General features: G+C 43.8%; 2 protein-coding genes across 10 annotated transcripts in view; one reads left to right on the top strand and one right to left on the bottom strand.

Annotated features, from left to right (window-relative positions):
* The window catches only part of prmt7 (protein arginine methyltransferase 7), a 13,099-nt gene extending 7,457 nt beyond the window's left edge, over positions 1-5,642 (bottom strand). For all 3 annotated transcript variants that reach the window (XR_015928662.1, XM_088613755.1, XM_088613756.1), the window contains exons 1-6: positions 5,410-5,642; positions 3,446-3,482; positions 2,883-3,032; positions 2,017-2,125; positions 1,265-1,377; positions 379-608 (exon numbers count right to left, since the gene is read on the bottom strand). Coding sequence is in view for 2 of the 3 variants with exons in the window: in XM_088613755.1 (XP_088469881.1) it covers positions 379-608; positions 1,265-1,377; positions 2,017-2,125; positions 2,883-3,032; positions 3,446-3,482; positions 5,410-5,504 (734 nt within the window). In the remaining variant the exon portion in view is untranslated. The remainder of the gene's footprint in view (positions 1-378; positions 609-1,264; positions 1,378-2,016; positions 2,126-2,882; positions 3,033-3,445; positions 3,483-5,409) is intronic.
* Positions 4,510-23,041, top strand: LOC148644348 (diacylglycerol O-acyltransferase 1-like). Of its 7 annotated transcripts, XM_088613760.1 has the most exons (19): positions 4,510-4,658; positions 4,801-4,937; positions 7,622-7,860; positions 8,516-8,603; positions 9,258-9,298; positions 9,939-10,024; positions 10,904-10,956; positions 11,991-12,099; positions 12,458-12,562; positions 13,081-13,155; positions 13,956-14,059; positions 15,006-15,044; positions 15,283-15,324; positions 17,621-17,665; positions 17,932-18,044; positions 18,386-18,451; positions 19,612-19,763; positions 21,001-21,063; positions 21,847-23,041. In XM_088613760.1, the coding sequence occupies exons 3-19, from the start codon at positions 7,754-7,756 to the stop codon at positions 22,089-22,091; spliced, it is 1,533 nt and encodes a 510-aa protein (XP_088469886.1). In that variant the 5' UTR covers positions 4,510-4,658; positions 4,801-4,937; positions 7,622-7,753; the 3' UTR covers positions 22,092-23,041. The 7 variants fall into 7 exon arrangements, with proteins under 7 accessions (XP_088469886.1, XP_088469887.1, XP_088469889.1 ...); XM_088613761.1 differs by having other exon boundaries at positions 4,522-4,937; positions 7,695-7,860; XM_088613763.1 differs by lacking the exons at positions 4,510-4,658; positions 4,801-4,937 and adding an exon at positions 5,700-5,937 and having other exon boundaries at positions 7,695-7,860.

Here is a 23,041-nt window from a genome sequence, read left to right as displayed (position 1 = left end):
GAACAAGATATTCGGTCATGTTGTTTCTCTGGCTTCTTGCAGGAAGCAGCTGGATAACACTACCAACTAGCTACACTACTGAACTACCAAACGAGCTAGGTCCCTTGTAACCCTTCTTATTTTCCTGTTTGAAGTCCTGAAACTGTCCTGAAAAAGACCTACAGCACTATGGTCAATCAGCAGTGTTTAAGTCTCCTCCATTTTATGCTTCCTACTGTGTCACAGAAGGACTGGGTCCTTGTTTTCCCCTCTCCAGGAACTGAGGGAGGGAGGCAGTGAGCCCACACGTGGACGTGACTGGAGCTGGGCTGCCCTCCAGGGTGTGCTAAGTGGCTGTGTTGGGGTGAGCTTCAGAAGTGTCTGTGCACGCCGGTTTACCTGAACACGGTGCAGAGTGGGCTGAGGGGGGTAAACTGTGAGGGGGGCACCTGGCTCAGCTGGATGTCGCAGACCGCGGGCGCCCCAGCACACAGCCCCACCTCGGGGGGCGGCAGCAGCTCGTGGTTGCCCACTCGCATGGGCAGCAGGCGGGCCCAGCTCCACAGCCTCTCAGACTGGACCAGCTGGGCATACACTGTGGCTCTGTGGGGCACTGCCTCGCACCCCTCCTGCAGAGAGAGAGGAGGGACAGGCTCAGCCTTGGGCCTGCCGAGTTCTTCACACATGTCAGGTGTGCACACAACCCTCTGCTAACGCTCTGCTCCTGAGTCAGCACTCACACAAAGCATTATCTCTGTACATCTACAATGCCTGCTCATTTACAATCTGTCGCCAATGGGCAGCCGCAACAGAGAGGGGAAAAAATAATGTTCACTTCTTTCTGCAAGAACCAAAATGAAAAACAGAAAGAACAGGGATAACAAGGGGATTACAGGGAAGTGTTGTGCTGCTGCAGCATGACTTAATATTTCTGAATTTGTATGGTAATAGTACTCTAATACCATTCACCATGTTTTCACAATGCTCTGCTACATTCCCCAAAGAATCATTACACCATGCTAGCTGCACACAATGGTACCCGCTGTTAACGTCTGTAAGGGCAGTGACACTGACACCATTATATTATGCTAATAACATTCATCTGTCTCTCTCTCAGAAATCTGTCAAGACTCTGCTATAAATGACAAAGCTCTTCTTCAAAAAAGGAGGAACAAGGTAATATTTTTCTAAATATGTTTCTACAAGTTGCCTGAATATACGCCAGATACAAGCTAAGTGCTCTGTTCTCGCAATTGTGGTTTGAAGTGAGCGGACCGCTCCTCACCTGCACAAGGTGCTTGTGAGCGTGCTCGTAGCTGGGCAGGGCCCCCTCTCCGATGAGCTCCGTGTCGAAGAGCTCTGTCACCAGGATGTTGGCTCGTGTCTGCATGTCACCCTCTGACAGACACAGAAGAGGATGTTAGCATTACCACTTGTAAACACAGCTCTGAGGACACTGAGGACGAATCAGTCAATGGTGACCTGAAATAGTGCTTCCGTCAGCAAGATGCTTTAATTTCGTAAACATTCTTCCCTTCTCAAAGAATCACTCAAAGCACTCTACATGTAAAAGGGAACAAACTTCATCCACCCACTACAGGGCAGCAGCCCCAGTGCAGTTCAGATCTGGTGAGTGAGAAATGACTTCACCAGCTGAAGTAAGGTGGAATTTTAGGCAGGCTACATTGTGCAAGCCCGGGGGCAATTCAGCCAGGACACAGGGACTAATAGCCCTACTCTCACAGTAGCATGCTGGGATCATTAATGACCGATAGTCAGGACCTTAAATTAATGTCCCATCCAAAGAATAGTTTTTCCTATAGCACAGTGTCCCAGATCACCACACTAGACCAGAGGGAATATCAATGCCTCCTGCCCACGCCACCTTTTACAACTGCAACTTGACATGGACAACAAATGTCTTCCTGATTGACATCAAAGGTCTTTCATGACACTGTCTTTGAACACACGAGCTAAAAGCACCCTGTACTTCTCAGACGAAGTGCTGCAACAGGACAGGGACTGGAGTGAGCTAACCTGGCCCCACTGTGACCTCGGTGGAGTGTTTATTGATGATCTTGATCTTATCCCGGAAGCCATTCTTCTGCACGATTTTCTGTGCCGCCTCAGCCATGGGCTTGAAGACCTGTCGGAGAAGATAAGGGCACTTCAGAGCAGAGCTGACGGAGAGACACCGTTCCTGAGGCCAGAGCCGCCTTGCTAAACAACAGGACAAGACACTCAGCACAGACTGCAGAAAGCACAGACATCCACGCGTGGCAGGTGAAGACTGACAACAGTCACATCATAATAACAACAACAACAACAACAACAACAACAACAACAACAACAACAACAATAAGAATTCCTTACACTTATACATGTTCACCACACAGGAGCTATCAGTGGGGAGGAGTGCTTTACTGGAATGAAAACCGAAGGATTCAGCAGTTGTCCAGGAAATTATTAGGAAGGATTTTTTTTTTCCTGGGAAAGAGTGACAACCCTTCTCCAAAGACATCAGTTCATCTTCTGTTTTTTCAATGATTGTTAACATCAAGCCATGCCTGATACACAGAACCAGCTGGTATTGGTATTGTGCCTGTTCTGTTTCATGCTATGAATTTTTTCCCATCAACCTGTATCTGTTTCAACCTTCAGTTAGAGCTACACAATCTGCATAACGCACTGAAGAACTACTTTCAAATCATTAGCTTAACTCGTAATGAGACAGCTATAAAGGTAACTGTATGCATCAAATACTGTACATAGACTCCGGTTTAAAAACCTTCATGCTCAAGCCAGCACACACTGATAACTAAGATGTCTGTATGTTGGATCTATCTGATTCCATCTCTGGGCTTTAATTCTCACGTTCCTCGGGCTCCCATCTCCTCTCTCACCTCCACAGCGTAGCAGTAGTCTGCCCCCGCGCTGATGGCCATCATGGACAGAAGTCCGGTGCCCGTGCCAATGTCCAGCACCACAGCCCGCTGGCCCCGAGCCCGCACGCGCGCCACAGCAGCCCGAATGCCCAGGAAATACTTCTCATTCTGCCGGATCGCAGAGAGGGGACAGATAAAGGAACAACAGAGCCACAGAGTGGATGGGCTGCAGACAATATCGCTGAGCACAGTAACGTTCAGCTTCACTTCACTAGTGCCTGACTCTGGGGGCAAAGATCTTGGACGTCTGTTATCCTGCTGAGCCCAAAACTCTTCTCCTGCACTGTGAGTATGTACCATCTAAACCCCTCTCCCATGTCAGAAATTTATGCTATAAAAAAGATGATGCATTCATACTTTCATAAAATTCTGGAGACCGTCTCTTGTCTAAGATTGCTCCAGTTGAGGGGTCTAATTAGTTTTTAAACATTTCATGTTAAGGTCCAATATTTGTCAGACAAGAACATCAAAGGTTTGCATTTAGTGAAAGAATATGGCTGAGCTCAGAGAGGCACACCTACCCGATCTTTGTCATGAAGCATATCTGCATAGGAGGACCTGTAACAGACAGAACAGCCACAAATACATCACAAATCACAACGGTGGGCTGAAACAAGCACACGGAACTGGGGTCAACTGTTTTGGCTCTGTATGCAAAATATTAGACTGAACGTAAGCATACGAACAACTATTAAAACTTAAAAATGTACAAACGACTATAATTATGCCTCTGTTACGCTGCTTGGTGAGAAGGCCAAGAGCTTTATTCAAGCCCATGAGCTGGGATAAATCAAAATGACCTTAAACTATCAAATGCGTACTTTACACTTGGCGCTGGGAAGGTTCGAATGTTCAACTCAAGAGAAGCCATCCCCAGCTCGGTTTTGTCAGTCAAACCCTCTTGGTCATAATGGCCTTTAGATAGATTGTTTAAAAAGCGGCAATCAATACAGAGAAGGCCGGCGATCAATAGGGCACCAGGAGGATAAAGGGTAGCTGTTGGGCAAACGGGCACTGGAAGTCAAAGTTATGCTTATCATCATAATCATAATAGTCACAGTTGGTCAGCATTCTCTACTTCTTTAGAGCAGCACTTGATAGGGACTGTGATTAATGTTTGCTCATGTAGTTTGGCTTCAATCGAACCCTGAACCGTGCCTCTACTGTCTATACTTACAAAGTTATTAAAAAATTCTTAAGAGGACATAATTCCAGCTGGAAACTGACTCTGTAGGTCTGTGACACATGGGAGTACTAAAAGATTAATGTTTTTACAGTTTTTTTTAATGTACAGTTAATTAAAAACGTCAAGCTACTGCGTTGTAAATCAGTGAAAGACGTGTAAATCGAAGTCAGGCAAACACCTCTGTGAAGCACCTCTCTGCAGAGAACAGCTTAAACAATGGCTTCGTGTTTGAAAAAGCAAGATGTGCCGCGCAGGTGTTCAGTTTCAAAGATTTAGCTTCAGTACTGCGCCCTGGATTATTGACAGCGCACGACAAATAGTTTTTTATGTGTTTTCAGCCATCACCGCCATCTACCGTAGATGCCCACTTTAATCCGTTTCCTGCATCCGACTCGATGTTTGGCTGCGTCATGGTATTTCACAGCAGTCCATGATAACTGACCGCCTAAAACCGCCCATCCCGGCGCCTACTGTCAATTAAATTCTAACCGTATAAATTAATGAACGGATCCTTAGGTGTGCGTGTGTTTTACAGTATGTGGTGCAAGGTTGGTCCATCTAACACAAAATAACCAAAATAATCTATCATTCCCGCAATCATTTGTGAGCTAATAATTTAAGAATGTTTGAAAAAATAATCTAACCCCCTTTCTTTATCCAAATATCAATTAACCCTTTATGTTGACACAGGGAGTAATCAGTTGATCGGTAAATGAAAAAAGGATCAGTACACTGGACAGCGATTTTCTCATGCGGGTTGTTCAGCGCAACCGAGGCGGGCAGTGAGATGACATCTTTAGCTCCCAGTCATCCGATAATGCCGACAGGTACGTGCTTCGCTAACACTGTCGTATTTGTTCAGTGACTAGCCGACAGACGGTTTTTTTCAGACTGATCTTTCGGGGGGGACCTCTGCGATTTGCGGGGTTCACACAAATAACCCACTTTGGTCAGTCACTCAGCGGACAAAATGGACGCTAGTAAGAGGAAACAAACTACAGCACTAATCAAAACCTTAATTAACTGGCCGTAGCTTTCTCTGCAGCGTATTTGTTTTCTCGAAAACGTCGGAGATAGAACAGATACACCCATTTGAACCGTAAACGTCTTCATCGTTCAACAAAATAAGTGCTAGATTATTTTTGCAGATCTAATGAGTACTTATCTGCGGTTTCTTAATAATGGACGGGGTTCGGTTTGTTAATTTAATCTCAGACGCAAAGGACCTAATACTTTAAAAGCAGCTTTGTCGCAAAGAAACAAGATTCGGGTGATGGGAGTTCATGTGCGGCACTTTACCGGGCGATCTCCTGATGATAATCATATTCTTCGCTTTCTTCAACCCAGTCCAGGGCTCCGGTGGTAGGATTGGCCCGGCCACAAAACGTCTTCATGTTTTTAATTCGGCCTGCTTGGAGAGGCTCATCTAACACGGCTTTGATTAATGGGTAAACGGTGCTTCACTCTCATCCCCTACGACAACATTAAGACAGCATTGCTGGCAAGGGCGCAGCCATTTTCCTTTCTCGGTAGCAACGCCCACCCCCGTCACATGACACGAGTGTCGTGTTTCCACTGTGAAGCAGACCACGAGCTAAAGAGGCTTATTTTTTAAAATCTAAAAAAAATGCCGAAAATAATAACCAGTGGAAATGAGACCCAATACGAAATTTTGCACCGTACAGATTACCGTATGTTCTTCATAAACGTAACAGGGACATAATATGTTCTAAATCTAAAAAAAGTAGTGGAATAATTTTGTACCTTTTCAGGATTGATAGCTACCTTCAGGATTTAAACAAATATAAACGAGTGCAAACTGACCAGGTAGAGTTTACGTCGTACATTTCCAGCATTAAAATGTGTTATATTCTTCGTTACTGGGTCAATACACTCGGCAGATGCTTGATCAGTGGTTTGCGGAGTTTCTCTCCTACAAGGATGGAGTGCAGACGTGGAGAAATGTCTGAATTTATTTTAAGTGTGTCAGTGTAAAAGTGGAATGTTGTGGGTTTTCCTCAGTGGCATAAGCAATGTATCATCTGGGGTGTGCACACCTTCATATGTTATTATCCTGTTTTGTTCTTGATGTCATTTTTGTCATTTCTTGTTTTGCTTATTTATGATCTATTTCTGGTTTGTTTCAGTATTGAAAAGCCAATAAAGATATTCCAGAAACCAATGGGCGCTATTTTTCAAAATTGATGTTGCGTTTCCCAGTGATGCATCATGTTCTTAAAACATGAATAGATTCAATTTAAAATAATATTTTTCTACATAAAGTTCAATTTAAGTAACATTAAAATAAAGTATAATATTGAAACATTCAGAAACAAAAATACAGCTCATAAAGGCCTTTCACTCACTATGTTTTCTATTTTTCTAACACACTCTAATAGTCAATATTAGGATTATTATAATAAAATTAGGATAGCCGGTATTGTCGGTTGACGCGCTTGTTTTTAGCCTTTTTGACCTCTTAAAAGAAGAGGCGAAAGAATTTGTAATTCAGGGGAGTTATGTGGTTGATACTTGGTCTAAAGTCCAGTGAGGCCTGGTGTCTAGAGGGATGTGTGGTTATAATGTAGTGAGATGATTGTATTGCAGGGGTTTTAAGAAGCTGGGTTTGGGGGATCACTGTCCCCAGAAAAACTCAAACCTAATTGTGTAAATCCACAGTTCTCCGACAGCAGTACTTATGGTCGACTTCTGTATTTCACTTTTACGTGCTACGGTATATTCTATCCATGTATTATTGTTGTTATTTTCGTTACTAGTAGCAGTATTATCTTAATGTGTTGCCGTTATGACAGCAGCAATGTACTGTAAGTTTCTCCTTTGTAAAGGGGTCCGCCGGCCTTCCGAGCAGGACCGCGGTGTCGGTGTCGGTCGCGGGAGAGCGAGACTGATTGCAGCCCGTTCATTTCCGTTAGCGAAGTAACCAGCGGGCGTTTTTCATAAATAAACAGGGGCGGATAATTTTCACGGGAGCGATAGTGACATCCCGACAGGCGGCTGTCAGGTATGGCTGATCTAATAGCGAAGGAGGGGATCTTGCCACTTGATTTCGGAAAATGCGGAGTGACAGTACACTGTATCTCCCTATATTTGGGATGGAGAGGCTGGGAGGCAGGCGATCTTTTGTTGCTACTGTACGTAATTTCAAAATCCATCCCTAACTGTTCTTTGGTTAATGATTTACGGTACGTGACTCGTGAAACGAGGGAGTACATGTTACCGACTGCATTTGTAAACTAACATGATCCCAGGCCCCTGCAAAATAGACAGACGTTACTGTACCGGGACAGCGTTTCATTTGACTGGTACAAGGGACAGAGATGCTGTCAGGTGAGTGACAATTCTGCCCATTCAAGTCGCCCTCATCTTTAGTCTGTCGCTCTCCCATAACTAAAGAGTTCATAGGCTTTATCCATTAAACCTAGTCGAGAAGCAGTTCTCCCAACTAAAGCCAGACAATTTCTAATGTTCCTCTTAATGTCCTCCTCATTAGGAAATCGTATGGGTCCGCGTGCCTCTCCCTGCCCCAAGGGCTGATCCTGATCTTGCAGCCTGTGTGCCCGCAGATCGCCCTGTGGGACTTGGGTGCTGTGCCCAGCTCGGCAGAGGCCAGCCTGCGTAGAAGATGAGCAGCAAATCCAGGAGTTGGTTCCTGTCACGCTCCTCCAAGCCCAAGGATAAGAGCGAGGAGGAGACGATGGCTTCTTTGGACCTCAAGCTGGATCTTCTCTGGTACCGATCGCAGTCCTCAGATACGTATATATGGGGTGTGAGGGGGGGGGGGTGTCCATCTTATTTTAGAAGGGCAGTGTACAAGTGTACATTTACAGCAATATCCAAGACTATACCTTATTGCTCAGTATGCTTAAAACATTTCACTTGTCTGAAACGTCTGTGCTCAAGCTAGTCCAACAACCCCAGCTTGGTTGATGCGCAGAGTTTTTGTTGTCTGAGCACAATCAGGTTGTCTTAAGTATCTGTTAGTAAGGTAGATCAGTTTTGATATTGAGAGCACAATCTCAGGCATGAACAAGGGAAACAGCATTGAGACACTATTTGTAGTTCTCCACTGTGCTGTTAATAGGGTTAATCTGGTCTGTGCATTGTTCGCAGTTATTCTTTTTCTCCCATGTCTTTGACCTTGCATTTAGCCCTGCCAGTTAAAGCAGGAGGATGGAGCGTAAACGAGGTGAGCTCTATTTGGCCACAGCCTGGCATGAAGTAGAAAGTGCTCTACATCATGTCCAGCATCTGTAGCTCAGGCTCATTAAATAGTAATGATCACTCAATTATAACTCTTTCTTTATCCCTCACATGCTGCAGTCTCAGGAGTGACCCTTTCCTGTTGTCTCCTAGATCATGTCTTGACTAAAGGCTTTTTTTGCAGCTGTCACAAGGTGCAGGACTCCCTGCTGAGCTCAGCCAGTAGGTTCACTGACTATCGAGGGATATTCAACTGGTGTGTCATCATGCTGGTAGGTCAGAAGCGTCCTGTTCCTACCAGGTGCCTTGTCTACCATCGGTCTGGCTCAGACGTCAGCAGGGACATGTGCTCAGAAAGGGAATGCTGGCCAAGGCCACCCGTTTCTCTTTGAGCATCTTGAGAAAGTCCACAGTCTGACCTTTCCTGCCGGGTGAATCAGAATTATCTGGTGCACCTCAGAAGAATGGGGCTGTTTCAGTGGCTTTGTAATTGTAACATTCCAGTGGCAATGCTGGCTGTGTTGATGAGCACTGTGTGCAGCTGAGCGATGTGCTGTTAATAAGACCTCATAGAGCAATGTTCTGCCTAGAGGGAAGTTGGTGAATGCAGCTTCTAGACAGACACAAGGATACTTAAGAGGACAAGCCATAGGCCCAATCTTGCCTGTGAGAATAGAAGAGATGCAAAATTATGCTCTGGCTATTTTGTGGAGTATTCCAAAGAGCCAACTTTAACACCATCACTAGCTCGTTTGTTACAGACCCGCTCACCAAACACACTCGCATTTAACTAGTGTTGGTCTGCATGAGGTCTTGTTTTTGTTGTGGAGCTTGAAGTACTGCAGACTGACAACCTATGGTACATGTAGATTCTTGTAAAGTGCCTTTATTCAAAGTCAAATCCCTGTCTGTGTGGTGTTTTGTAGGTACTCACTCATGCCCACCTGTTCCTAGAGAACTTCATTCAGTAAGTGCACAGGTTTTACAATTTGTTCTACCTTCTGCATTGTGTGAGTATTACAGGTACAGTTCAGAAGAGCAATTCAACTACACAGGACTGTACTTGGCCATGTGGTTTAACAGCTGTCTGTATGCCTTTAGTCTTAATTCGTATTGTTCTCATTCAAAATAAGATAAGATAGATAAGATCACTTTATTGGCCATATACAATTTCTTGTATGAGGAATTTGTCTTTTCGCATACCCCAGCTTGCTCTCTATGAGACACACAGACAAAGAGAGTAGCTTGGGGTCAGAGTGCAGGGTCAGCCATTTATAGGGACCCCTGGAGCAGTTGGGGTTAAGGGCCTTGCTCAGGGGCCCAACTGAGTAGGATAACTCTGCTGGCCCCAAGATTCAAACCAGCAACCTTCCAGCCACAGGCGCAGATCCTTAGCCACAGAGCCACCGCTCCGCCCAATAGTGCACAAAGGCTTAAATTGTACAATTTGGAAAAACAGAAAGACTCCACCTTTCAGCTTTATTTTGTTGGACTTGAAAGCAGTCAGATTCTCTCCTACTGCTGCGACATTTCATAACAAGAACTTCCTTACCTTGAAAAACAGGGACATAGTAGTCCTAATAACACCACTGTCATTTCCCACACAGACATGGCTTCCTGGTGGACCTGAGGAAGGTTCTCAGACTTCTGGTGGAGGACGGTTATAACTGGCCTTCCGTCTACCTGATCCTCGGTAAGCCAGGCTGAGAGACAGGCTTGCTTTCCTTAGATTTGAAATTGCCAGTTGTTCTGAGACCCCCCTTTCTGGAAAATGACTCTTGTACCCACACATGAGGAATTAGAACCTGCTAATATGTTTTGCTGAGATGCGTACCTGTTATGTTAGAGATGTTAGAAAACACTGTTAGAAAACTGTGTTTTTTTTTCTATCTGCTTCTCTCTGCTCCGTACTGATTCTTCTGACAAGGTGACCAGCTGGCATGATAGCAGAGCACAATGTTCTTGATTGTTAGACCTATGCTAACAGTAAAGGGTGACTAGTAAACCTGATCTCTAAGTTTGGTCACCTACCCTGGTTTTCCAGGCTCTTATTATTTTTACAGGTACCTTTAAATCTCAATGGCTAATGGCCAAGAAACGCCAATCAGCTTAGCTCATTCTTCAGGTTGAAGTACTGTGATTGATTTCCCAGGTGGCAGGGAAAACGGAAAGCCCTGTGATTCTAATGCATTAGAAGTTTTTACTATAGAGCTACTATTTTAAAATATTAAATACAATTTTTTTTAAATATTCGTATACTTTATATACATGCAGGTGAGATATCAGAACACTGGACACTCCGTTTGGTCATTCATATCCTGCTGGACATAGAGCCTCCTTAATGAAAACCATTAATTAATCTCTTCCAGAGACAGGTTGATCACATAATCTGCAGTTCCAATGGAATTCTCTTCAAAGAAGATAGACATACTTTATTTAAGAAATCGCGATACCTACACTGCAAAGAGATGACTAGACAAGCTGAATGAAGAGATCTGAACCCTTTGCAGTAGTAAGCTGGCAGTAGTTAAAGCTCACCAACTAAAAAAAAAACTTTCTGGTCTTTTAACAGTTTCCAATGTGTTTGTGGCCACAGCTCTGTTGATTGAGAAGTGGCAGGAGCAGGTAAGTCACAGATCCTAACTCGTTTATACTGAGCAGGGGGCAGGGAAATTAAGACAAAAACAAGTCTGCGGTCCTTGTAAAGTCTGGAGATGAGAGACTGGGCTTGACTCACACCTATCCGCCAAATGAACACGATGAGCTGAATGGCATCTCCCCATTTTAACTTCTTAGATATTGATAAAATAACAGGCTCTTCATGCCACCGTAGAGCAGAAGCAATGCCAGGTATTCTTATTGTTTGAAGATTGCACGCTATGGGGGCCTTAAACTGGAGTTTTTTCTTATCCACTGGGAGACACTAAAGCACTACCATGAGTGAAATGGTTTTATGACTCCATGACTGTTCTTGTGGGAAAGTCATTGCTTGGCCCAGTTTATCAAAGTCATTAGCAGAAGAGATGTCAATCTCAATGTGGACAGTGGTCTGCAGATGTCCAAAAGACACTAAGGGCTCACTGATGGACTCATACCAGGCATTAATGCCCAGATTCTTTGCTCCAAGTTATGTAGAAATAAGAAATCTGAAGTGCTTCTTAATGTGCCTGCATTTATTTTTGTTTAACGTAACTTTGATGCATAGCTGGCTCAGTGCTGCATACTGTACCTTGAGAGATGTGGGATGTGTGCTGTCATCCTCTCCTTCTCTTGATTCTCCAAGCTGCATGGTGCTAACAGTGTCAGAAGGACTCCAGAACTGTCCCTTAGCAATGTGTTTTCAGAAGAGTGCTTATTAACTTGATTGGTCTCATCTCACCTTATAGTGAAAACTGTACACAAACAGACCCATAGGCAACACATGAGAGGGATGCTCACAGCTCACACTAGAGGGCACTAGCGTCGCACTGGTGACCATGAAGCAATGAGTGCAAGCCATCACAGACACGAATACGGCCACTCCGGGGCAGCCATGAGCAGGGGATGATCCTCTCCTTGGGCACAGCTGTATCTCTGCACAGCTTTCACAGCAGAGTCTCTTGAGGCGGCCAGCTGGCTGCATGAACTCTTTCAGGCGGGTATGTGTTGTTTCCTCACAGGGCTTCCTATCTCAGAGGACTGGATGGGTCCTGGAGGCAGGAAACCTGCTTGTGTTGATGGTGTTTCCCACAGTGGTCATCCTGCACAAGTCCACCTCCATTTCTGTTGGTGAGGAAGAGCGGCCTCCTTCTTCCTCCTCCTCCTGCATGTGAACTGGGTTTAGCAGCCAGCACTATTGGCAGCAAAGCTTGCAAAGCAGCGTTTCTTGTACTGAATAGACCACACTTCTACTGTATGTCCCACAACCTACTCTAAATGATTTTTACGAGACTTTTCTGTGTGTAAACAGTATAAAGGTGAATTTGTTTATGAGTATACATCATTGTCTCACCTGCAAGTCCACCAGCTGAACAATTCTAAATAGTGCTGTTGCACTAGAGAAAAAAAACTGAATATATTGATACCCACAGAAATGTTACTTTCATGGTGAGGACTAAATACATCTCTCTCTCTCTCTTTTTCCAAGTGGGGTCACTGCTCTCTCTGTGCTTCTACACTGTCCTCACCCTCAAGATCTATTCTTACCATGATGTGAACAGCTGGTACCGCCAAGGGCAAGTCGGAAACTCAGGTCTGATCTGATCTTTCTCTGGCTAAGGTCAATGCAAAAAAGCAACAGGAAACTGACCTTTCAATCCATTGAAACGTATTGACTGATCTGCTGCTGCTCTCTCATTTAAGCAATCAGTACAAACAGGTGTTTTGTGTCTGGTGCAAACAGAGGTGCCCATATATGGGGCTTTCCTGGGAGGGGATAAGACTTATGTGCATCGCACTTTAAAAATAAAGGAAAATGCTGCAAGAATGGATATTGATTGTTCCACCTCGAGCAGAAAGAAATAAAGAACGTGATGCATCTAAGAGAAGGAAAGAATTCCATGCACATAAGACGTAACAGCACTTTCAGTTTTATTTTTAGGCCCTCAACAAATGCAAACATAACTTTATTGGGAATTTTTTTTTTCGGGAAAAGGAATGATGTCAAAAGTAATGTATGTTCAGATCCTCTCCCTGATTAGCAGGCAAAGTACAGATGATAAAACCGTGGCTTCTGGGATCTGTGCTATGTGGTTGATCACTGTTTTCAAGGGTCGGCAGAGATGAAGGAGGAACAGGAGGACTGTCCAGGAAGGAGGGAGTATCGAGACTGCCTGACGCTGAAAGGTACAAGAACTGAGCTAGACCTGGCCATCCTGATAGTGTTGTTTTCATTTAGGTGCTGCTGCCTTAGTATTTAATTGTTCCAATGATAGGAGGTGTCACAGGAGGTCCTCTTTTCCCAAGCTTCCCATGTGGGTTGTGGACCCAGAACTGGAAACGTGATTAGTGCAGGGGCAGGAGTCTCCACGCTGTTGTGCCCGTGAATTAACACGGTCGGGGTTTGAGGTCTCTGGGGTTTGGGCCGTACTTGTAAGTGAGGAATAGAAAGAAAAGACAGAGGCCAGCCAAAACGCAGCACAAAGTGATACTCGACCATGTCATACATAGTCAGCCCTGTGCGACATCATGCGGTTGACATACAGTAGAGTTGCAGTAAAAGGCCTTCAGCCGTGACAGGTTATATTTGAATCCGATGCGGTCAGAGGCCTCACTCTCAGTGCTGCCTGTGCGAGACCTCTGCTTTAGTGTTCATATGAACAGCGAAGGCTAGTGTGGAAGAAGTGTCTTTAGCACCTGTAGACTGAAGCCATGCAGTTGACTCTCAGTAGTGATGCTTCTCAGAGTGCTTCATTGATAGGCACTGTTGAACTCTCAATTGCAAAGAGATGAGATAGAGTATTTCTTATTTTGAGCAGGTACCCATCATATCCTGAACTAAAGACATTTCCCTTGATTTCACATAAGGGAGAATGCACCCACAGATCAGTACTCAGCACTTGAAGTCGAAGCCTGTATTACTCAGCTAAGTGACTCCTTCATCTACCAAACCGCAGCTCTGCTGACTCTGACTCTCACTCTTTCAGATCTGTATTATTTCCTCATGGCTCCCACTCTGTGCTACCAGCTGAACTTCCCTCGGACTCGAACCATCCGCAAGAACTTCCTCTTTCAGAGGCTCTTGGAAATGGTGAGGTTTGGCCCTGGCCCATCTCCGGACACAAAAAGGAAATATTGACTTTATGTATGTTTAAAGAATACGACGGTTTATTCTTTTATACCATGAAAAAAACAGCTGGAGGAACAATTGCATCAGAAGTTGAGAAATCAGGGGCTTGTTAGTTTTGTTTTTGCCAGGATTTGCACACAAAGACAAAATGGCAAAAGGGCTAACTGCATTTTCTCCGTTATAAGATGAGATCTAAGCAAGGTTTCCTGGTGCAGTACCGTCTGACCCACTTTCCCCCTCCCGGTCAACAGAACTTGGCACGTGGCTCCGAACAGTAGGCCGTAGAGCTGGGCTATAAACACAAAAGTACATTCTGCCCCGTGTGCGGCTGTGAAAGCATAGCGGGAGAGCAGGGCTGAGGGTGGGGGAAGCCAGAAAAACACAGCTATTGTTTCTCTGTGCTGCGTTGCTGTCTGGTTTTCTTTTTTTGCTTTCTGGGAAAGAAATGTTCAGAAGTGGCATCTGCCTTTTAGAAGTGAGGACTCCCATGTGGCTCAATCACCAGAGCTGCTCACTCAGATTATGGGCGGTGCCGTCGGCGGAGTTGCTTGAGATGTCCCTGGGGGCTGTGCATACAGTAGCTGCCCAAGGCCCACGGGTTCGTGTAGCTCTGGCAGCTCCCTGTGTGTGCCTTGGGTTTATTTTTTATTTTTTCAGAAAGTACCGTCCTGATGTTTCCAGTCTTTTCCTATGCGGGTCCTGTTCTTGACAGGGTAGCTTTCAGATGGCTGTTCACAAGTGAATAAATGCAGTTTCCTCAATACATACCTGTCAGGATGAATGAAGAAAAGAGCAGTCAGAGTCACGTCTACCCACACGCGAATAACTCGGATCAGTTCTGCCAACAATCAATGACAAATGGAAAAAAAAAGTCTGGGTTTTATCGCCTCTGCTCTTTCTTTTTCAGCTTATCCTGATCCAGCTGATGGTAGGGATAGCTCAGCAGGTAAGGGCCCTGATCTTTCCTCCAGGGCCATGGATGGGTTGTTCCTCAACTTCAAGAGTGTTTAACATGGGGGCTCAACAGACTAATAATAAAGCAGAAGGGTGTGCATATTTAATTATTAAATTACATGTTACTTAAGGCCCTTGAGGTAGCCCCTGTATTTTAGGTTGCAGGGAGGGTCCTTCAGTTTCTTTCCCAGGAGTCTGCTGAAGATTCATGTGTTTTTCTTGTCTCGTAGTGGATTGGGCCGATCATCCAGAGGTCAGAGTGCACCTTCACAGTAAGTCACCGCAGGTGTCCGCTGCAGCCTGCTGGGCTTTCCCAGCCCCTGTTTCTTCCTCACGTGCAGCTGCTCTTATCAGTATTCCCCAGGAGATGCCCTTGTCAGCTCCCAGCTTCCAGACAACACACACACGGCGGGGATGTGAACACAGGTGCAGATCCACGGAAAAGAAACACCAGGCCAGACGGACAGGTTTAACACAGGCTTGGGGCTTTTTTCCATTCCATAATACAGAAGTCCGAGCAAGCCGACTGGAAAGGGAAAAGGATGAGGGAGGAGGGACACTGTGTCTGCAGTGAGGAGTTCCTGCCCTTCAGATCAGTGTGTAGGCTGGCCAACACTGCATTTCAAACACCCAGGACAGTTTTCGTAGAATAGCCTCAGGTGGTTGGAGTATGAGATGAACAGTGCCGCCATACTGATCCAAAAGTCCTTTTTAAATTAATTCAGCAATGTCATATGATACAACTGGAAAACCTAGGAGTGGGTGTTCAGGGTCTGTTGGCTGGTTAGCCCCTGGAGTTGATAATAATAATAATAAACTTTATTTTATATAGCGCCTTTAAAGGTGGCTTCTCAAAGCGCTTTACAGGATGACAATAACAATAAATAAGAAGACTACAACAATAAATAAGAAAAATTTCACAAGACAGGACACAATTATAATTACAGCAATACAACAATAACAATAGAGGAGACCGTGGAAGATGGTATTAAGAAGAGCAGAGGGGTGAAGAATGGAACCAGTTAAGTAAAGGCTTTTCTGAAAAGGAGGGTTTTGAGTCTGGATTTGAAGGAGTTTAGAGAAGGTGACTCTCTAATATCCTTGGAGTGCTACCTGGCCTCACCAAGGTGCCATCAGTCTGCAGAGACTGTGTACAACACTTTTATTTTAGCTGAGAAATAAAACACTGCAACATGGGTATAGTTGTGCCTTTATGACATTTATTTTTCAGAAACACCAAAATTGTCGAAACAAACCAGTGGCATAGTACGGCCATTTAACTGGATTTAGAAATACGTCCCCTTAAAACAGTTCAAACTAATTGCTGTCAGTTGGAAGAAGTCATTACCTGTTAAAAGCATTGTTTGCTGTTTTTCCTTTTCTATTTAGAGAAATATTTCACAAAGAAATAACTGAAATTGGGAAAAGGGCCTATTTAAAATCCTATTGAAACATGTTTTCAAATGTTCAGACATACTAAAGGGGTAAATCCAGTTTATTTTCTAACTACATGAATTTGTCTCCTAAATAATAACTCGTTACATTTTGAAGGTTAAAGTCAACTCATCAAAAATAGAAGATTAGTTTTGTTGAAGCCACCAATCAATATAGCAAAACTATATATTTAATTGACAAATAAAAGACTAGTTTAAGTCAGTGACCACGAAATATGTACCACAGACACAAAGTATAATGTGTGTATAACATGCACAAGAACAAGTTGAAGGTCAGGAGAGAAGAAACAGGAATTAAAAAAAACACCAAACATTTGGCAACAGTGATATAAATTGTTTTTGTAATTTTTCCACCAACCAAGAGCATTCCAAATGAAATCTCTCTCCACCTGCCCTGTTCTTCTCAGCTCTGAGATGCTGGAAAGGCTGAAGGTTAACTTTCTACAAACTACAAAGACAATAAGGATGCGAGAAACACTGATCTCTTATGGCAGTCTGAGAGTCCTTCTCATCCTTTGAATCCCTGTGAGATTTTGTCTCCTCCATAGGTATAGTTAAATGGTGTCTTAGTCTGTGTTCCTCCAAGAGAAATGTATGTAACACAACCACAGGCAGAAAGGTCTGCCGATCACACTAAATAAAGAAAAAAAATAATACTGTTACACATAACTGTGCAGAACTGCTCTTTGTTGAGCCATGAAAAATATTGGACTGGATCTCAGGTAATGGAAAACAACCAAGAACTCCTGTGTGGTGTCAAACCATGCCGGAGGGTGTGGACCCAATTGCTGGCGGAATCTGTAGGCGAGGAGGTTTTCATCCAGTGATGGATCAGCAGAAAACGATTATGCAAGGGGGTGGGAGACTTCTGTAGTCTAGAAGATACCCAATAAAATCTACTGACTGTATCTTCTAGAGTCCCATACAGCAGGATGACTAGGATGCCTCCATTGCCTTTGGTTATATCCAGCCACATTTTTAAGTTCATGACAATTTAATTTGTGCGTTGACATTCAAGCATAAAACAAGAAGTTCTGAATTGAAATTTGACTCTGTGTCCAGTTGATTTTGTATCTGAAGTTACGGTGGTCTCCTTTTCCCTGACCTGTTTCAGAATATGGATACCACTGCAAAGATTGAGCATCTGATGGAGTTGGTGGTGAGTCCTCAGTACTGCCTCTGTAGTTACTCTTCTTTATTCTCTTTTGAATAATTTTTTCCTTTTATAAAGATTCTGTCAACATTTCCTGTTGGCTGTTGTGCTATTCAAAAAACAAAGAGAGTCCAGGGAAATTATTGCTTTATCTGACAGGCGCTCGCTCCTCCCAATTCATTTACACCTGGCAGCCCGTTGTTTCTGAATGAACACTGTTTGGTCTCGCAACTTTGAAGTTAACCGGTCCTGACAGTGGCCTTTTCTTACAGGCACCCAATCACTTCCTCTGGCTCATCCTGTTCTACCTGCTCTCTCACTCCTGCCTCAACTTCATCGCCGAGCTGCTGTGCTTTGGAGACCGCGAGTTCTATGGGGACTGGTGGTGAGTGAGCCCCACCGAGCTAGGAGGAGGGTGTAGTAACAGTCCTTTAAAGATGTGACGTGGTTTAGTTAAACGACAAGATTAATCTGGTCCCTCTTTGAGCTCATCTTTTAATTTCATGTTTGTTCTTTTTGATCAATAATAGTTTCTAACAACCCATTGTGCTGAGCATTGCTCACCATGGTTTTGAAGCACTAACGATTTCTTTTAATTGGATTAGTGGCCAAAAACAGGCTACAGAAAATCCAAAAGAAACATGAATGCCTGCCATGTGTGAACTTTTCCATCCAACTTCCTATGTGCCCTGCTCAGTGAGTAATGGTGCTGTCTGTCCACCCCAGGAATGCTGATAACCTGAAGGCCTTCTGGAGTAAATGGAATATTCCTTTCCACAAGTGGTGTTCAAGGTATGTGCAGACATGCTCCCGATCTCCCATCTGCAACTTTACAGCCCATAAGTCAGTATCCTTACAGCTATAGATGAATGCAGATGTGATCTGTATTTCATTTGTCTCAATCTGAAAATTACCTTTTTATTGAGAACTAGGCATAATACAGAGCCCCGAACTTTTAAAATTCACCCCCCCAACAGTGCTGGAGCGGAGCAGTTGTCCAGAAATTGTCCAGTTGGGTACAAACCTCAGCCTGATGCCAAAGCAGGTCTTTCAGATGCAGGCTCATGTGTGCCTGTTATAGTTTGTGCTTGGTGTTGTGCTTCACCAGGTGTATGTCAGGGCTGCTAAGGTTAACACTGATGACCTGTTAACTAGTATTATTCCTGTAGTAGATGCTGTTTTTGTAAAATCATGCCTTCTAGTATCTGTTCTTCTAAAAACATCTGCACAGACGGCATCTCTTTCCAGATAAGGCATTCTGTTATAGACCTAGGCATTCAAAGAATTTCCTGGATTTCAGGACAGCATTCTGTCTTTTTATCAGAGATACAAAATCCAGTTGGTGTTGGTTTAATCCTCTCACTGACCGGCAGTGAGAAAGTACAAGCTCTGTAACACTCCTGCTCTCCTTAAACCTTATCAGATACCTGAGAGATCTCCATGTGCTTCTCATCCTCTGCCTTCAGAGTTTCTGGTTGATCTTATTTCCCCACCTTTTGACAGACAGAATCACATACAGTACTGTAACAACACCATGCTTTGTTTGAAAAGTATCTGTGAACAGCTAACATCACAATAATGAATCCAGTCATTTCTATTTCACAAAGCTTCTTTACTTGGTGTGCTCCCTTTCTGTGAGTTGCATTACAGAACCGAGCAGTCAAAGGCAGACAGAAATGTAAAACAGAACGGGAAATGAAGAAATTATCTGTAAGAAGTAAAGAGTATTTATAAACAACTACAAGTTAGAGGACATTTTACAAAATGTTATAAAACAGTAAAAAATGTCACATGGTTGCAGCTTGTGAGCTCCCATAATACAAAAGCAAGGGGTAGCAGCATAGGATTATGCCACTATATTGTCACTATATCAGATATCAAATTAAAGGTAGAGATATGCAATTGCAGCAAAGCTGGAAGTGTGTGGTCACCTGCTGTCCTCTGTCCGCCAGGCACCTGTACAGACCCCTGCTCCGGAGGAGACTGGCCCCTCAGCACGCAGAGCTGGCCGTCTTTGTGATGTCTGCGGCCATGTGTGAGGTACCACGCCCTGGGGGACCGGACATTCATCCACAACTCTCTCCACCTGCCCAAAACAAACAACGTAATGGAAAGACCATTACAGTTCTGACCCTGCATTTCACCTGATTGCTTTTTTTCTGCCTTCTCGCTTTTGCAACATCGTGCTGTCCACCGTGCACGGGGAAAGAACAACCTGTGGATGCAGGAGATCATTCATGTTAGGAATCTTCGGTGTGCAGGAGCTCGGACATGTCTAAATCCCTAGGAATTGTTTAGATACTAATGCGTCACGGCACACTAAATAGCATTTTTTTCTATTGATTTGTGAGCAGGTGATATTCCTTTGATGATGTGTGTTGTGCTATGAGAATGAGTTATGGGTCAGCTAGATCAGGGGCACCAAAGGGATACAAAACTGTGTACCTGTGCATTTTTATACAAGTCATTCAGTGCTAAAGATTGTGTGAAGAATAAGGTAGTTATATAATAGTTATAATTAATTATAATTAAGGACAGGAGCATTGTGTTATTTGAACATATCAGTTTCATAAAGGAATCTTATCATGTTACATTATATAAGAAATCTAACCTGGAACTGTAGATGTGGAACCACAAAGCTTCCTGCACCCAGGAGATTGCTCTCTTTATTCTGAGGCAAATGGTTGGTTCAGTCTCTTTCACGTCTGTTGTGGCCTCTCCTGAAATCCTGTTCAGTTTCAGGTTTTTCATGCCAAGGTAACAAAAGACTTGGGGAATCACTGTTCTTGGTCTGTAAAAAAAAAGAAAAAGAAAACCATACTTCACAAGAATAATAAAAAAAAAAATCAGCTTAACAAACACAACTTAACAAAACAACAACATCAAGACTGTTGAAGCTGAATATTGGCACTGATCTGTTTCTAATGGCTGTTGTTTCAGTAGTAAGTGGATAACTGTCCTGTACTGGGTAAAGATTTTTAAGTCTCAGGGAAGAGTTTAAAGTGTTTTTTATAGCTTCATGATACCTGCTCATCTCAACATGAATCACATGTTGACCTTTACATTATGACTTACAGTACCATGGATGTAGAGAGGAAGAACTCCAAAGTACATGGTTTAACAGCTTCTGATATGGATAACATGGAATTTCTGATTAAAAAGAGTGGATTTCATGTAAGGGCATTAAAGCTACTCTTGCATTAGTGAATTTCCATGATCTGCATTGTTTGGATCAGAGACGTGTCTTTCAGCTGACTGAACTGTTCCTTATTGTCATTCAGTTCACCTGCCCTCAATCCAGACCTCAATCCTCCCTCTCTGTCTGATATTGTACTTCACAGTTCCTCATTGCTGTACCTCTGCAGATGTTTCGCCTCTGGATCTTCATCATCATGATTCTAGAGGTAAGATCTGAATTTGCTTGATAAATCAGGTGTTACTCTTTGTACTGGAATTTACAGACTTCTCCAGAATGTAGTAAAAGCCTTATATCCTAGCACATGTGCAAATTGTCCTGCTTGTCCCTGTGACTGTCATTGACAAGTGACTGCTCTGAATTTGTCCATTGATCCAGGGTGTTTGTGGTACAGGCAAACACCCTGCTCACCAGTCCACCCTCAAACTGCCTTTGACTAGTGCCAAACAGCTCAACAGACATGCCTATAAAGAGCACTTGATTAGATTTGATCATCTGTTTTCATGTCTGTTGTCCATTCCTGTCTTATTGTCCTTTTACCTCATCTCAGGAAAGATTTCTGAGCAGCGACACCCCCCTGTGACCACTGTGTGTTCATGTGCATCTTGAGGTTCTAGCAGAAACATTAGCCCCTGTACTCTAACGCAAAGAAATTACACAGAGACTCACTTTTGAACCGTTTCCATTGTCAGAAGTACTTGTTTCACAAACTCTCTTTGGGATCTTGCATTTTAGCACTGTGTGAAAAACCGTGCTATGATCTGATGAAAGGAGTATCCTTTCTTAACTAAAACATTAACATGTTTACATGTATGAAATACCCATCTTGTCCTCTGTTTTCCTAATTATGTCTGACACTGTATGTAAGGCTGTTTATGCAATCAGACAGCTTACTGTGCATGTTTTCCTTTGTAGTATGTCTGCTTCACATATTCTTTCATTTCTTGAAGGTCAAACCACAGTGCCTCACTCCAGAGTCTTGTCTCCCCAGATCAAAGTGGCGTACTTCCTGGGGCACTATTTCACAGGGAACTATGGCAACGGCATGGTGTGGCTCTGCATGCTCCTGGGCCCTCCCATCGCGGTCATGACCTACTTCCACGACTACTACATCCTGAACAAGGAAAACTCCTCCTGGACGCTTATTTTACCACCACTCTAGACCACCAGCTCTGTGGGAAACCCGGCCGATTAAAGGCTTCTCCCCTGGAGAAAGCAATGCCCCGTCTCGTCTAGCGTCTGCTATGTGTGCTCTTCTGCTCTGTAACTATGGCTTCTGGATTCAGTGTTTTGCCATTCTTATGCTCCTTTAAATGTTTGCTTGACACCCATTTAAGTCATTGATGTTAATCCTGATTCCAAATGCCATACTTGTTAATAGTCAAATTGATGTAACTGATGGGCATTCGCTGCCTAAGATCTGAACTGTCATTCAAAATCAGCCCTTGTACTTTTTACAGGAGAGCAGGGGTGCAAAGCACAGCAGTCTCATTATTCACACATGGGAGAAACGGGCAGCACTGTCTGAAATATGGCCTGCACTGCAAGGACTGCAGTGAACTGAAGCTCGAGACAAAAGGCACTCACTGGTATTAGCACAAGAAAAATGAGAAGTTGTTTTATTTAAGCATATTTCTGGGATAAATTGCAGTCATGATGACCTCTGTGAAACGTAGTTGATTGTGTATATTCTACGGCTGTTGGAGTCAAGCTTCTTAAGACATTGGGAAGATGTGAAATGGGACTTTTGCCAGTCACTGGATTATTAGAAAACTGCATCCTGCAGAGGACCTTTTTCTGGGTTACCTACAGTCATGGACTGAGCAGCAGTAGGTCCCAGTGTGCCTCTGTGACAAAAGGCATCCTTGGGGCTTCCATTCCAGTCTGCATCACGTGTTTATTCCAGATCATCCTTGATTTATTAAAGAGACTTCAGCTCATGGATCAATTTAGCAAGTAAAGGCCAAGTCAGTAATGAGGCTCTTACAGCCTGGACCGGAGGAGTCAAGGCTGCCTACCCCTGGTGTAAGACAGAGATCCTTCTCCCAGGGTTCCTTGGGGAGCTACTGCTTTGTAACTTTTTGTAACTTTAAAGGTAACTTTAATCCTTATTGGCAGCTGCTGTGGGACCAGCTGTGTCCTTAACCTATTCATCAAAGAAATAAAGAGCTCAGAATGAAGAATAA

This window comes from Lepisosteus platostomus, chromosome 20 (assembly GCF_059453375.1).
Source record: "Lepisosteus platostomus isolate fLepPlt1 chromosome 20, fLepPlt1.hap1, whole genome shotgun sequence".
NCBI classification, from domain to species: Eukaryota; Metazoa; Chordata; class Actinopteri; order Semionotiformes; family Lepisosteidae; genus Lepisosteus; species Lepisosteus platostomus.
This window is presented reverse-complemented; position numbering and strand designations above follow the sequence as displayed.

Coding starts and splice junctions, on each gene's coding strand:
- LOC148644348 (XM_088613760.1), top strand. CDS start 7,754: ATGAGCAGCAAATCCAGGAGTTGGTTCCTGTCACGCTCCTCCAAGCCC. Junction 12,100..12,457: donor GTCCACCTCCATTTCTGTTG/GTGAGGAAGAGC, acceptor TCTTTTTCCAAG/TGGGGTCACTGCTCTCTCTG. Junction 12,563..13,080: donor AGGGCAAGTCGGAAACTCAG/GTCTGATCTGAT, acceptor ACTGTTTTCAAG/GGTCGGCAGAGATGAAGGAG.